At 41.3% G+C, this 15,783-nt stretch overlaps 1 protein-coding gene across 1 annotated transcript; it reads left to right on the top strand.

Moving 5' to 3' along the window:
- The first annotated feature begins 3,783 nt into the window (after nucleotides 1–3,783).
- On the top strand, nucleotides 3,784–12,970 carry NDUFA13 (NADH:ubiquinone oxidoreductase subunit A13). The gene is made up of 5 exons (XM_072126550.1): nucleotides 3,784–3,940; nucleotides 5,551–5,629; nucleotides 8,295–8,366; nucleotides 11,672–11,741; nucleotides 12,790–12,970. The coding sequence occupies exons 1-5, from the start codon at nucleotides 3,847–3,849 to the stop codon at nucleotides 12,907–12,909; spliced, it is 435 nt and encodes a 144-aa protein (XP_071982651.1). The 5' UTR covers nucleotides 3,784–3,846; the 3' UTR covers nucleotides 12,910–12,970.
- The last annotated feature ends 2,813 nt before the right edge of the window (nucleotides 12,971–15,783 follow it).

The following is a 15,783-nucleotide window of genomic DNA, read 5'->3' as shown; positions in this document are numbered from 1 at the left end:
TGCTGGAAAAACATTTTTATACTTTGATAAATAGGACATTTTGGGACAGGATACCTAACATGTTTATGATTTTACTTGTTTGTTTCTATCAGTTTTAGGGAGAGGGGGGTGATTTGAACTTTTTAGGTTTTATAAAAATTTTTTTATTTTTTTTAAATATTTTTCAGAACCGTAGGTTGTCAGTATGGCAGTATATATGGATTTTCCATATCATCTATTACAATGTGCAAATAATAGATTTACTAAAACAAGACAGCCTGTCATGGCAACAGATCATCGCTCCCCAATAACATCACGGGGAACGACATTTAAAGACGTCAGTACCCATGCGCCGTTGTCTTTGAAATGCCATCGTGGGGAATCAAGGGATTAACGGTGCTAGCAATGATCGCAGGTATTACCTGTGAGCCCTCTTCATGTTTTTTGTGCTCCATGATATATATACACTCACCGGCCACTTTATTAGGTACACCATGCTAGTAACGGGTTGGACCCCCTTTTGCCTTAAGAACTGCCTCAATTCTTCGTGGCATAGATTCAACAAGGTGCTGGAAGCATTCCTCAGAGATTTTGGTCCATATTGACATGATGGCATCACACAGTTGCCGCAGATTTGTCGGCTGCACATCCATGATGCGAATCTCCCGTTCCACCACATCACAAAGATGCTCTATTGGATTGAGATCTGGTGACTGTGGAGGCCATTTGAGTACAGTGAACTCATTGTCATGTTCAAGAAACCAGTCTGAGATGATTCCAGCTTTATGACATGGCGCATTATCCTGCTGAAAGTAGCCATCAGATGTTGGGTACATTGTGGTCATAAAGGGATGGACATGGTCAGCAACAATACTCAGGTAGGCTGTGGCGTTGCAACGATGCTCAATTGGTACCAAGGGGCCCAAAGAGTGCCAAGAAAATATTCCCCACACCATGACACCACCACCACCAGCCTGAACCGTTGATACAAGGCAGGAGCCCATCTGCCTCAAAGTTCAACGTACTGTGTGTTCAGAGATGCTCTTCTGCCTACCTTGGTTGTAATGGGTGGTGATTTGAGTCACTGTTGCTTTTCTATCAGCTCAAACCAGTCTGCCCATTCTCCTCTGGCATCAACAAGGCATTTCCGCCCACAGAACTGACGCTCACTGGATGTTTTTTCTTTTTCGGACCATTCTCTGTAAACCCTAGAGATGGTTGTGCGTGAAAATCCCAGTAGATCAGCAGTTTCTGAAATACTCAGACCAGCCCTTATGGCACCAACAACCATGCCACGTTCAAAGGCACTCAAATCACCTATCTTCCCCATACTGATGCTCGGTTTGAACTGCAGGAGATTGTCTTGACCATGTCTACATGCTTAAATGCACTGATTTGCCACCATGTGATTGGCTGATTAGAAATTAAAGGGCACCTACCACCACAAATCTACCTATAAAAGTAGATCGGGTGGTAGGTGGATCAATGGGACGTGAGGATAGCCCTTTTAAGGGCTAATCCTCGCGTCCCCGCACTTTTTTGGAAACTTTTATTACCCTAATATGTAAATTTTGTTATGTGGCTACTGGGGCGTGGAGTAGCCGCATCTGAGGTTACACGAGGCGGCTACTCCACGCCCCGGTAGCCACTTTACCCCTCCTACTCACCATCTTCGGTGCGCAGCTGCTTGTAGCTGCGCGCCCTCGTCCGACGATCCTGCCGTCTGCGCATGCGCAGAACAGCAGGCCCGCGCCTGCGCGGTCACTGCTCTGAAGCCGGGGCTGCACAGGCGTCGCTCCCCCGAACGTCATCAGGGGCGGCGATCGGTTGCCATGACAGCCTCGGGTCTTCGTCAGATCCAAGGCTGAATGGTTTCTCCAGATTCATTACAATGAGCCACTGGCTCATTGTAACGAATCACATGCAAAAACGCCATATACTGCAATACAGTAGTATTGCAGTATATGGTAGGAACGTTCTGACCACCTAGGGTTAAAGTACCCTAGATGGTCTAAGAAATAGTGAAAAAAAAAGTTTAAAAAATTTAAAAAATATTAAAAATTCAAATTGACCCCCCTATCCCTAGGACTGATATAAAACATAATAAACAGTAAAAACCACAAACACATTAGGTATCGCCGCGTTCCAAAATGCCCGATCTATCAAAATATAAAAACGGTTATAACCGGCGGTGACCTCCGAAACGGGAAATGGCGCCCAAATGTCCTAAATGCGACTTTTACACCATTTTACATGACATAAAAAATGGAATAAAAAATGACATATCACACAGCTCCGTACCCCAAAGTATGAAAAAGTTATTAGCGTCAGAAGATGGCAAAAAATGTTTTTCTTTTTTTGTACACAGTCATTTAATTTTTGAAAATGTATTAACACGCAATAAAACCTGTATAAATTAGATATCACCGCGATCGCACTGGACCAAAGAATAAAGTAGAGGTGTTATTTGGAGTGCACAGTCAAAGTTGTAAAAACTGAGCACACAAGAATGTAACGCACATGTGTTTTTTAAATTTTTTTTCCACATTTGGAAAGTTTTTCCAGCTTCCCTGTACACGGCATGTTAAAATAAATAACATTTCGTGAAAGTAAAATTTGTTACGCACAAAATAAGCCCTCAGCTCTGTACTCATAAAAATGAAAAAGCTATGGATTTTTGAAGGTGGTGAGCGAGAAATGAGCGAAAAAACCCTGCGTCCTTAAGGGGTAAAGGGTGAGGCCGCGGTCACACGTACTGCTAGACGTCGTTTATAACGTGGCGCTAGCGCACAGGGGGAAGTCCTCGGCCCGATCGGCATACCAATTGCATGCGTTTCCCTGGAAACGCATGTGCGTTCGGGCCGAAGACCTCCCCTGACCGCGGCCTGACATGTAACGCAGCATATACTATGGGGACGGGCCTCGGCCTGATTGCATTTGTGTTTATATGGAAACACATGCGATTGGTAACCAGAATCCGCTGTCCTGCATAAAACAATGCAAGACACTGGGGTTCTGGTTACCGGTCATGCATTTCTATAGAAAAACATATGTGATCGGGCTGAGGCCAACCCCCGTATGTTAGTGCTATGTGACCGCACCCAAAGAAGTGAACATTTGCCATTATGTCCTTCTATTGCTGCAACAAAAGTTGGGAGATATGGGGTGGGAGCAATGAGGGGTGCAAAGAGAGGCAGTTTAGAGGGCCATAAAGCTGGTTACTATACTGTTGGGAGTACTACGGTAGGAGGTGAGATAAAGGGTGTAACTTTTGTGTAAGAAAAATTGCGACACAAATTTTTTTTCCTCCAACACAAAAGCTAGGTGGTATGGTTATGCATTCATTTAATAATAATAATAATCTATATTTATATAGCGCCATCGTTTCTTGTAGCACTTTACAAATCATAGGGAACATATACAAATGTAACATTACATTACAGAGTAAAAAACATTAGGAGTGAGGGCCCTGACCACAAGAACTTACATTCTATGAGGAGGATGGGGTGTATTGGTTATGTTTTAATACCTTCAAAAGATTGAAATCTTACAAAAAAATCTTTATTCTGTAACCTATAACTTTTTGAAGGCACTATCCTTAGTGGTAACCTATCTACAGAGCCATGGAAATGAATGCTAAAGGTTGTGGTGAGCGAGCAATAAGAGAAAAATAACTGCACATGGCCAGGCGTCTACGTCATCTACATGAGACCCGGCTCATGTGTGGAACGCACCATAGTGCTGAGGACTATACTGTCTGTGCCACACTAAAGATGGCGGATACGCGAGGACGTTCTTTCCGTGTTTACGTAATATTCGGCGCAGGCTTTTCTGCACAGGCTTCGGTCTGGGGTTGGGGACTGGAAGATGGCGGCGTCCAAGGTGAAGCAGGACATGGCTCCTCCTGGGGGTTATGGACCGGTGGACTATAAGAGGAACCTTCCCCGCCGTGGATTCAGTGGTGGGTGTGTGTGAATAAGCGGGCGGGGGAGTGAGGGCTTTATCTCATGAATATTTATAGTGGCCGGTGCAGACTGATCTGATCCGTGATGTCTGTCTGATGTCCTAATGCTGGTGGACAGCACGACAACTAGAAAAATCCCGGGAAGATGTGAAGCATCAAATTCACTAGTCAGTTTAGGAAGCTGGAACCCATCTCTGCTCATACTAAGAATATTTCCTGTCATCTGACTAGAGGGACAGCCAGCAAACTGACAGGTGTCAGGATCTGCATAGAAATAATGGGAGTTTATTATATCTGAAATGTGCCCTCTGATGCCCCCTCCTATGTGATGGGGTAGTTGGCATATCTTGGCATTGGATAGCTTCACATGTGTGGTTGACTCTGTTCAATCAAATCTTTAGTAGTTTCCCCTATTTATTAGTATGTACGAAATAACAATGTTTAATCTTGGTCTCTGTTCACACCACATTGTGAGCCTTCATTTGGAGGTACAGACAGGTTTGTTCTTACCATGAGATTACCTGATGGTAGATGTGTACCACTCACTTCCCCCATCCCGTGCCCTTTTCCAGCCATCCATTTGTTATACCTTAGAGCGGTGATGGGGAACCTTTTAGAGACCATGTGCCCAAACTACAACCAAACCCCACTTATTTATTGCAAAGTGCCAGCACGGCAATTATAGTAGTCCTCTATTACTATCTGTTCCACAATAACTTTCAATCGTACCGGCCTCTTGAGCTCAACAAAACAGTTGAAAGAAGGACACATTTGGACTATCTTTGTAGCATCTCGCAATAGTCCCCCTGTACAGGTAGAAACTTGGGACCAGCAGGAGCTCTAAAGGTAATCCGCCCTTCCCACATGTGAAATAGAAGAGAGCAGCATTTCTTCAGTTGCCTGGAACTTCAGAATGTTTCTCATAGCACTCTGTGCTATGTTGATGACTTGGGTACCCAAAAAGAGGGCTCTGAGTGCCACCTCTGGCACCCGTGCCATAGGATTGCCACCACTGCCTTAGGGCAACCCTTTTTTTTTTAATATGCCAATTAGCTGCAGAGGTAATGGCCCATTTTGGGCAAAATAAAAGTTTTTAAAATATGCTTAGCGTCAGATGCTCTGCAGAGCACCTCTAGACTCCGCTGCAAACTAAATTGTTCATGCCTTGGTGCCTCCTGGCATCGCCTACATATGTTGCAGATGTTGACCCGGGGACTTGAACCCAGGTCCCCAGCGCTGAAGGGCTGTAATGCTAACCACTAAGCCACCGTGCGGCCCTACTTTTTTAAAATTTTTTTATTGAATAATATAGTGTCTAGGGAAGCCCTGGGAAATGTAGAGATCCATATATGGACAGATGGTGATATCTCCCTGATGATGTGGTCCCTGCTCTGCCACTAACCCGAACACATCTATACAAAGGATTCCCTGCCCAATGTCTCCTCTGGGGAATCCAGCTACTAGGAGTCTATAAAACAGTAGAAGTCTTTCAGTACCGCAAGTGACAGAAATCCGCTATTGAACCGTTCTGACCTTGAAAGTATCGCACAAGTACCGATATTTTAATGCAGCATGTAACCCTAATATAATGTTTGTTTTTGTTTAAGGCTATACCATGTTTGCTATTGGCATTGGTACCATGATATTTGGCTACTGGAGAATTGGCACTTGGAACAGAGAAAGAAGGTAAAGAGCAGAGATAATAAATATTTACAGCTCTTGTAAAGTAGCACACAAATATAATACCAACCTTGGATGTTTAACGGCGAGTGGGTGTCCAGAGGTGCAAGCAGTCATGGTAGATAAATCCAGAAAAGCATGTCTCATCAATCCATAGAAAGTCATTTCAAAAACTTTATTTTAAAGAATTATGAAGATGCTGATTTCCATACTTAACCAGCACTGCATTCATAAGGAGGACTAATGGGCCCTTGTAATCGTGTAATAAAACACATTTTAGAAGGGTAACCATTTAAAAAAAAAATGCCTCTATCCCCTCTTATCAATCCACTCCTTTCTAATAATAATAATATTAATAATAATATAATAATAATAATCTTTATATAGCGCCATCAAATTCCATAGTGCTTTACAAATCATAGGGGACATATACAAATATAGTATTACCCTGCTCGCAGGAGCTTACATTCTATGAGCATGAAGGGGGTTACACAAGAGATATAAAAGCTTGTATAATTGTCCAGCCATTCTTTATAAGGGAACAATATCAAGTAATTGAATAAGTAATTTAATAAATAAAAATTCTGCTGCTTGAACCAGCCATCAGCCGCCATCTTATTACAGGGTCCAAGGTGTGAAAGACTGCAGAGAAGCCTGGAACTTGGTATATATCTGGTGTATGTCAGATAACAGACGGGAGATGGGACATAGGATGGATTAGTAAAGGGAGAGTTAACATGAGGTGTTTCTAGATATTTCTATAGTGGTAAATCTGTAGATTAAGGCTTGCTGCAGACGAACACGTGTGTGTTTTATCCCACAGTTCCATGTACTGCACATGTATAATGCAAGAACTCATGGCAGTCTGGATCTGTAACTGTGTAAAAACATAAAATAAAAAACAAAAAATTCTAATCACCCTCCCCACACTTTTCCCTAGAACCGATATCTAATATCTAAAGCTGTGCGTGTAGACGAAAAGTTTGGACACGCCTTGTCATTCAAAATTTTCTGCCTTCACTACCTTTTGCCTTCACTCTGTGGTCCAGCTCACCCCCAAACCATCTTGATTGGTTTCAGGTGTGGTGACTTTGGAGGCCAGGCCATCTGGTGTAGCACCCCATCACTTTCCTTCTTGTAGGGTCATTGTCCTGTTGAAAAATATGATGGTGCAATTTAATGCAAACTGGATGGAATAGCACGCAAGATGCTGTGGTAAACATACTGGTTCATTATACCTTCTCCCAACAGTATCACCAGCAAAGCAGCCCTACACCATCACACCCCCTCCACTATGCTTCACAGTGGGAACCAGGCATGTAGAGTCCATTCCTTCATATTTTCTGCGTTGTACAAAGACACGGTGGTTGGAACCAAAGATCTCAAATTTGTACTCCTCAGACCAAAGCACAGATTTCCACTGGTCTAATGTCCACTCCTTTTGTTTGGGCTAAAGAACACATCTTTTCTGCTTGTTGCCTGGCCTTAGCAGTGGTTTCCTAGCAGCTATTTTACCATGAAGGCCTGCAGCACACAGTCTTCTCTTAACAGTTGTTGTAGAGATGTGTCTGCTGTTGGAACTCTGTGTGGGAGTGACCTGGTGTCTAATCTTAGCTGCTGTTAACCTGCGATTTCTGAGGCTGGTGACTTCTGCACAACATAACTAACCCCATTTATAAGGCAAGAAATTCTACGTATTAAACCTGACATGGCATATCTGTATTGTATGCCCTCGGTGTGAATCTACAATTTGTATAGTGACAAAAATACAGAAAACTCTTTGAATGAGAAGGTGTGTCTAAACTTTTGGTCTGTACTGTACATACACACACTTGGCTTTAGGTATTGGATATTGGGGTTTACAATAAGCCAGTTTTGCAGAACTGATTTTTCACTTTGCACTTTCTAAAATACACTTATTAACTACCATATACAGGAGCCATTGTCTGATGGTGCGGCATTTGGAAGCTGAGCCGTGATTGGCTAACAGGTGATTAATATGAGCTCTGAGCTATGATTGTTTACTATAGGCAATGAGCATAAGCTTATGTGTGAGGTAAGATGGATAGGGATAGATACAGAGAGGCAGGCAGCGAGAGTGAGAGAAAAATATTTTTTTGTTTTGTTCTAGCTAAGAGCAGGAATTTACTTTCCCGGGCAACGTCGGGAGCTACAGGTAGTATAAATATACAAATAACATCATACGTCTCAAAAGTCCTGAACTATCAACGTATAAAAATGACACCTTAGACTGCCCTGTGCGCCAAAGTATGAAAATTAAAAAGGAAAATTATTAGTGCCAGAATAGCGCAAAATGAAGATTTTTTTTTCCTTTACAAAAAGGTTTAAAACCTAATAAAATAATAACTGTGACCACAAGACAATTTAATTGCCTATGAAATTTTTTTCCAGCTTCACAGTAACTGGCATGTAATATTAAATGCTGTCACTAAAAAGTACAATTTAAGCACAAAACAAGCCCTAATACAGCTCTGTTAACCAAAAACTAAACTAAAACTAAACTTTTTTTTAAAAAGGAGTGAAAAATGGAAACACAAAAATTTGTGACCTGATCCATATAGGTTTAAGGCTAATTAACATAATGTTGTGATATATAGTCCTTTTACATACAGTGCATTGGTGTCTTTATATTTTCTCTGTTTTTCTTTAGACGCCTGCATATTGAAGACTTAGAGACACGTTTGGCATTGCTTCCCCTCTTCCAGGCAGAGTCAGATCGGAGGTGGGTCATTAGATTCTTGAACAATTTTACACTTTTGATTAAACTGTTAGTACTGTAATTTCTCACAACATACTTTTACTTCTGCAAAAGTATTTTACCAATGGTTGACAACTATATTGAACATTTATATGAGGGTTATTATGATGTTCTTTGATGTGGCAATATCACTCAATAAAAAAAAAATAATAATAAATACCGTATATGCCGGCGTATAAGACGACTGGGCGTATAAGACGACCCCCAACTTCTGCCCTAAAAATATAGAATTTGGTATATACTCACTGTATAAGACTACCCCTCTCCCAAATGAAAAAAAGTCTGCTTAAAACTTTGCAAAACAAACAAGAGAGCAAGTGCCTGGTGATCATAACTGTAAGCTGCGATATTAATGAAGATCCGACATGTAAGTGCCGCCTGTGACCCCCAGCTCTGTGACGCCGACCGCTGTGACAGGGCGGCTGCATTAGCATACAGCGCGCCGCCCCGTCAGCGCGTACTAAGCCTCTTCTAATGACTGTGAGAGGCGGACTGCCGCGCATGTCCCAGGAAGCGGCTCTCTGCGCGCTGACGGGGAAAAAAAACACCTCACACAGTGCGGCCCCCGTATATCTGGCGTATAAGACGACCCCCCACTGTAGCCATTATTTTAAGGGGTTAAAAAGTAGTCTTATACGCCAGTATATACTAACCTGAGAGAGTTTTGCTAAATAGCAGAGTTCTTGGTGGAATTGAAAATCGAGCTGGAGCCTTTTGGCAGCCTCTAGCTGGAATGAAGGTTGAAACACCGAGAAATACCCTTTCCCAACAGGCCCTTCTGAATACAGTCACAATTATAATAAAAGTTTTATATAATGCAATTGATTATCTAATTTTCAACACATTTTAATAATAAAAACCGCCTTTAATGACTGTTCATTTTTAATAAATTTGCAGACATAGTTTTAATGGCCATAACTTTTTGTGTGCGTTACCTTAAAATATTTTGCTACATATCAAAGGATTTTGTTTTCATTTTTGTTGGATGAGCGTTTCCGACAGGAGATGGGGACTCGGTTCGTTTGCAAACACATCCCAAGGACTCGCCTTGTGAATATTTAATAAATACATAACAAAAACATGTTTGTAAACTGCAGTACTGTGTCTGTGCCAACCTGTCAAGGGCTAAAAAAAGGCCTTCTGGTGACAGGTTCCCTATAATGTCTTTTGTTAGATCTATTTATGTCAGAAGGGAGTGTATAAAGCCTGAAAATGCAGCAGGTTCCAGCAGTGTTCCGAATCTATAACTTCTTTCCAGGATCAAATAATGCACATCAACCCCTTAACAACCTTTTTGATTTTAACTCCCCATCTTGCAGAAGTCTCTGTAAATGGACGAAAAAAAGTTTTTTGGAAGACGGGAAGTTAAAAAAACAAAAAATCCAAAAACTAAAAAAGGCTTAGGTTGTTAAAGTGAAATGTTAACGGTACCAACAGGAAATACAGTTTGTCCCACAAAAAACAAGCTCACATACAGCTATGTAAATGGGGGGGGGGGGCGTGGAGTTATTTGTTAGACAAATTGTATTTCTTAGTGCCACCATTTAACCCCTTAACACCGTGCATCATACTAATTTGTAGGGATATAGGAGCTGAGCACACTCTATACAGAACGGGCGTTTGCTGCATAATGCAGCAAACACATACTGCTAACACCTGCGAAAAGCATGCCGATAATGGATGTTAACTTTTTAAGTGCCGCAATCAAAGCAATTTCAGCAGTTAAATGACAGTGGAGCGTGGGTGCCGTCATCTTGGATTGGATCTTTGCCCTCAGTGAGGTCATCTGGGGCAGCTTATCAGTTGCTAGACAGCCTTGTGTCTCTGAGACTCCCAGGCTATCATTCAACCTGATCTGTAACTGTTGGAGGTCAGCAATATATTTACCATATGTTGCAATACAAGACCCCTTAGGGTTCAAACTACTCTGGGTGGCCTAAAACCTATTGGTAGTAATAAAAACAAAAAAAATCCCCCGGTATCCCCGTGTCCCAAAATGCCCAATCTATCAAAAATGTAAAAACTATTATTAATAGCTGTGGACCAGCAATTGAAAACATCCCAATGTCCGAATTGCCACTATTTTACCATTTCGGCACACATAAACATTTTCATGAAAAATGGTCAAAAAGTGGTACAGTCCCCAAAATGGTAGCATTGCAAAGGACAGCTAGTCCCACACAAAACGACACCTTACACAGCTCTATAAACTAAGTATTGTATAAAATATAGACCAGTAAAACTGAACTATTAAAATGTTATTAATCCCATTAGGTACTGTATATACCAGAGTATAAGCCAAGTTTTTCAGCACAAAAAATGCGCTGAAAAACCCTAAATTGGCTTATACTTGAGTAAAAAAAAAAAACGCCCTCCCGGCAGGTGCTCTTCTATCGATCGATTCTCCGGTATCTTCTCCGTGTCCCCACGCTGTCCGTCGCAGGGATCGTGATGTCAGCAGCTCGCTGACATTCTACTGTCAGCATCAGCACACAGAATGAATCAGCAAGCGGCTGACATCACGAGAGGATACTGGAGCATCGATCGAAACAAGAGGACCTTGTGTGGGGGTCAGTTGCGTCAGAAGGTGAGTACGCTACAGGGACTAGCTGGCTTTGTACTACAGGGACTGGCTATATACTACATGGGGCTGGCTGGCTATATGCTGGGGAGGCTGTGACCAATGCATTTCCCACCCTCGGCTCTTACTCGTGTCAATAGGTTTTCCCAGTTTTAAAATTAGGAGTCTCGGCTTGTACTCCGGTTGGCTTATACTCGAGTATATACAGTAAATGCCATAAAGAGGTAGGTGCCAAATTTGCTATTTAATAGTGGTGTTCTTTTGGATGCTTAACACTTATCAGTTTGGCCTCATACACTTTAGGTGACTCAGAAACAAGTTACAACATCACTGTTGTAAACACACAGAACTAGTGAGACCTCTAGAGGCCATAATAGCAAAAAACATCAGGAACTATAGGTAGTTTATTGTCCCAAATCCTCCTTCCATCCTACAGAGAAGCCTACTGGTGAGCATGAAGGCATCTCTCAACGAGGGCCGTGGCTTCTGATTTTATGAAGATGGTGCAGAACTTTTTCTGAATATATATTCCTGGATTAGTCAATTTTGGAGTTTTGATCAATTTTGTGTTTGGATTTTTAAAATTCAAGTGGTACAAAATTAATGGATGAGGAATATCATTCAGCATTTTTTACTTGGTGACCGGTTCTTCTTGCCTATGTAACCTTCATTGTTTGCCTTTCAAAAGGTCATTAAGAATTCTGCGAGAGAACTTGGAGCAAGAGGCCATTATCATGAAAGATGTCCCAGGCTGGAAGGTAAGAATATCCAATATTAAGAAATTGATATTGAGCTATGTATTTAGATTGTCAGCACAACTGATGCAAAAATGCTGATTTGAGATGCGTAAATGAGCCCTTAAAGAGGACTTGTCACCCAATTTATTGGCACTAGGAGCTGCTTACTAAGGTAATCAGCTCCTAGTGCTTGATCAAACGCCCCAGTGTTAGAGTGCTAGCGTTACCGGAAACCTCCGGTAACGCTATCTAACACTGGCGGGGGCACAGTGTAATTGTCGGACAGCTCGCAAAGCGGTCTGATGTATTCATGAGGGGGCGGGGTTGGGGCGTGGCTAGGGGGCAGTCACTGCCGGCCTATGGAGCGAGCAAGGCAGTCCAGGGAAAAGGCAGCGCCTCGGACCGCCCCCTCATGAATACATCGGACAGCTTTGCGAGCTGTCTGATGATTACATTGTACTCTGCCGCAGTGTTTGATAGCGTTACCGGAGGTAATTGAGGTGACAATTTTCTGATATTCAAACCTCACATGTTTGAAGTACTGGCATGTATGTGTAAATGGGAGATTACTGATCTATATCAGTGTTTATATAGTTTCATAGTTTATACGGTTGAAAAAAGACACTTGTCCATCAAGTTTAACCAAGGAAGGGAAGGGATTGGATGAGGAAGGGATTTATGGGAAACAATTCTATATAACATAACCATCAATGTTATTTAGGTTTAAAAAGGCATCTAGACCCTACTTGAAGCTCTCCGCTGTCCCTGCTATAGTCTATTAATCGCCGAACCCCAATGCATTTGATGTAGACATTTCTTAAAGGGATTGACCTGGATCAGAGAACTACCAAGACTGCTGTCATCTAGAAAGAGTGCCACACTAGGACACTGGTTGTATGTGGTATTGCAGCTAAATCATGACAAAAGAACTACAGTTAACAGACCCAATCTTTGAAACTTTGTGCTGTTTTTGGAAGAAAGCAGTCACTTGTTTTTTTTTTTTTTTTTAAGCTTTATACTACTTCTGTTGCAGTTTTCTTTTCACAGTTTTTTTTGTCTTGTTTCACAGGTTGGAGAATCTGTCTTCCACACGGACCGCTGGGTGTCTCCTACACTTAATGAACTTTTCAACCTCCGTCCACGGGAGGAACTTATCAAGGCAAATTATGATTTCAAGTGGAATGTTTAAGCTACATTTGGACTGTGTATTTGAAACCATAAATAAAACCTTACTAAATTTTCAAGATCTATATCTTACAGTCCACATAATTTATCCCTTCCCATCGCAGACAGTTTTGGCCTGGCAGACATGAATTTTTCAAATCTAAAGTTTGTCACTGCATTTAGTAATAACTTTAAAACCGATCATTTTTATTTTGACACATTGTAATTTCAGATTGGTGAATTTTGGCTGTAAGGGCATAACTAATATTCACAGACGCTTACAAAACTGCAGTTCTCCAGATTTGTAATGAAATTTCCAAAGTCAGTTTTTTTTAATATCTTATTTATTAGATGCATTGCAAGACTGTCAATTTAACCTCATTCCTTCCTTCTTTTAAAACAAAATGGAGATAAAATGCTGGTTTCAGAAATTTTAAGAGCTTAATGAAGGTATTCAAATTCATACATTCACATAGGGTAAAAAGAAGAAAACACTTCTGGTGTTTTTTTTTCACAACTTACTCCAAGCACTTCAATGCCTAACGTTTATGAAGGAATAGTTTACAGGCACCATGTTTGCTAATGCTTTAAGCTTACAGAACACAGGAAAACCCTAAGGAAAGACACAATTGTATAAACTAAACTGTCTAAAGTGATCATTTTATCCCCACAAATGTTTTATAGAACTTCAACTGGCAGTTTCTCCAGAGTACAGTAATACCCCATATGTGTTAAGTAACTACTGCAGGACTTGGAAGACAATAAGGCCTTTTTCACATTAATGTATGATTTCTCCTGTCCTGTATTTCTGTGCCATTTGTATCTGTATATACGCGACGTTTCCACTTCGTCCCCCATGACGGCCCACCTGGAGCATGCCCCTTGACGTCTATAGGGACAGAAAGAGGAGAGGTTAAAAGGTCCCTCCCACAGCCTCCCTCCAGTGTTCTTCCTGTCCCTGCATCGGTCAGGAGGAGAGAGGTTCTCTCTCTCACCTTCCAGGTGGGGGGGGGGGGGGAGGGGGACTTGGGTCCAGGTTCACTCCGCTCCTACCTCAAATGGCCCCCACGCGGGTTTTTCACGGTACTCTGGGGAGTTATTTGGAAGCTATCCAAGCGCTCACTCGTGGGTCATAGTTGGCTTCCTTACAGCGGGTCTCCGATCTGCTGTTCCCTTCTCCTGCGGTGGTGGAGCACATTTCTTCACTGTGGAAGTGACCTAAGCCTGCTCCTGGGAGACAGCAAGGTCCAGTATACTATAAAATACATCCAGCAGGTTAGGCACAGTGATCTGAGGTCTACCGACCTGCTCTCAGGGCTTGAGCATGGCTGATGAGGCAGAACCTGCTCTAGTACTCCACCAAGCGATTGTAAGTAGATACTGTCTGGGATATAATTATGTGCTGGCATATGTGTATGTTTGAGGCTTAATCCAGCCCTCCTCTTTCTCTTAAAGGACATAGTTCCTAAAGAAAAAGAGAACATGAAAGACACAAAAGAACCTAAAACTAAAGAGGCGGTTAAAGGCGCAATCTGTGTAATTATAAATTGAGTCACAAATACCAAAGACCCGTATGCAAATACTGTCTGGACAGACTGGTTATGGAAGATAAATCGGCACTGATAGATTATTTAAAATCTACTCTTAAATCAGACGTCTCTCTTCATCTGCCAGACCCCCTTCCTACACCTCCTCCTCCCAAAATACCCTGACTTGCAGAACTTGTATCTGACTCCCCTTCGGACGACGACGATGCAGAGGTTCCCTCTGGTTCACATGAAGACTTTACAGGTCAGAATGAATTGTTGGAGGATTAACCCCTTTAACATATCCAAGTGATTTTGAAATAGTTTTTTCGTGACACTTTGTACTTCATGTTTGTTGAAAAATTTTGCTGGTATGTTTTGCATTTTATTTATGAGAAAATCATATATTTAGTGAAAATTTGGAAAAATTTTCAAACTTCCACACTTATTCTCTTATTTTTGTAGGATGTTATGGGGCTTTGAACGTTAGGTGCAATTTTTTTTTTTTTTTTTTTTTCCTTCACATTTTCATAAAAACCGCAAAATCCTGCTATTGTGGGACCTGCTTAGGTTTCAAGTCACTTTGAAAGGCCTGAATAAAAGTAAAACCCCATAAATTACCCCATTATAGGAACTACACCCCTCAACGTACATAAAACTACTTTTATGAAGTCTGTTAACCCTTTAATTGTTTTACAGGGGTTAAAACAAAATCGAAAGTAAAATTTTTTTGGCTAAATGAATGTTTTTCAAAAAATTTACAAATTCTCAGTGGATAAAATACCAAAACGCTCCACAAAATTTGATACCCAATCCCTCCCGCGTATAACAATACCCTATATGTGGTGGTAACCTGCTGTATGGGCACACGCCAGGGCATCGAAGGGAAGCTGCTCCATTCAGAGCAGATTATGCATTGTCACTTTTTATTGGCTATAAAATCTTACATTTTTTTTGACATATAAGGGCTTATTTTTTTGCGACATGAGATGCACTTTACAAATACTTCATTTTAGTGGGTCATTATCTTATTGATGAGATTTTATAAACTCTTGAATGTATGGGTGAAAAGAAAATTGTCCATCTTGGTTTCCTCCATTTTTGTATTTTTTTGGGGGGGTCGTACACCGTACACTAAAAATACTACCTTTATTCTACAGATCACTACGATTATGGTGATACCTCATTCATATAGTTTTTCATTTTATTTTTACAATTTTACTGGAAAAAACGAATATAGAGGAAATCTCATTTGTTTTTGCATTGCCATCTTTTCGGAGACGCAACTTTAAAATTTTTTGGTTAACAGAGCTAGTTTGGGGCTTATTTTTTTACTTGTTGAATTGTCCTTTTCAGTGGTACCATTTTGGCGC

Source organism: Engystomops pustulosus, chromosome 1 (assembly GCF_040894005.1).
Source record: "Engystomops pustulosus chromosome 1, aEngPut4.maternal, whole genome shotgun sequence".
NCBI classification, from domain to species: Eukaryota; Metazoa; Chordata; class Amphibia; order Anura; family Leptodactylidae; genus Engystomops; species Engystomops pustulosus.
This window is presented reverse-complemented; position numbering and strand designations above follow the sequence as displayed.

Coding starts and splice junctions, on each gene's coding strand:
- NDUFA13 (XM_072126550.1), top strand. CDS start 3,847: ATGGCGGCGTCCAAGGTGAAGCAGGACATGGCTCCTCCTGGGGGTTAT. Junction 5,630..8,294: donor ACTTGGAACAGAGAAAGAAG/GTAAAGAGCAGA, acceptor GTTTTTCTTTAG/ACGCCTGCATATTGAAGACT. Junction 8,367..11,671: donor CAGGCAGAGTCAGATCGGAG/GTGGGTCATTAG, acceptor GCCTTTCAAAAG/GTCATTAAGAATTCTGCGAG.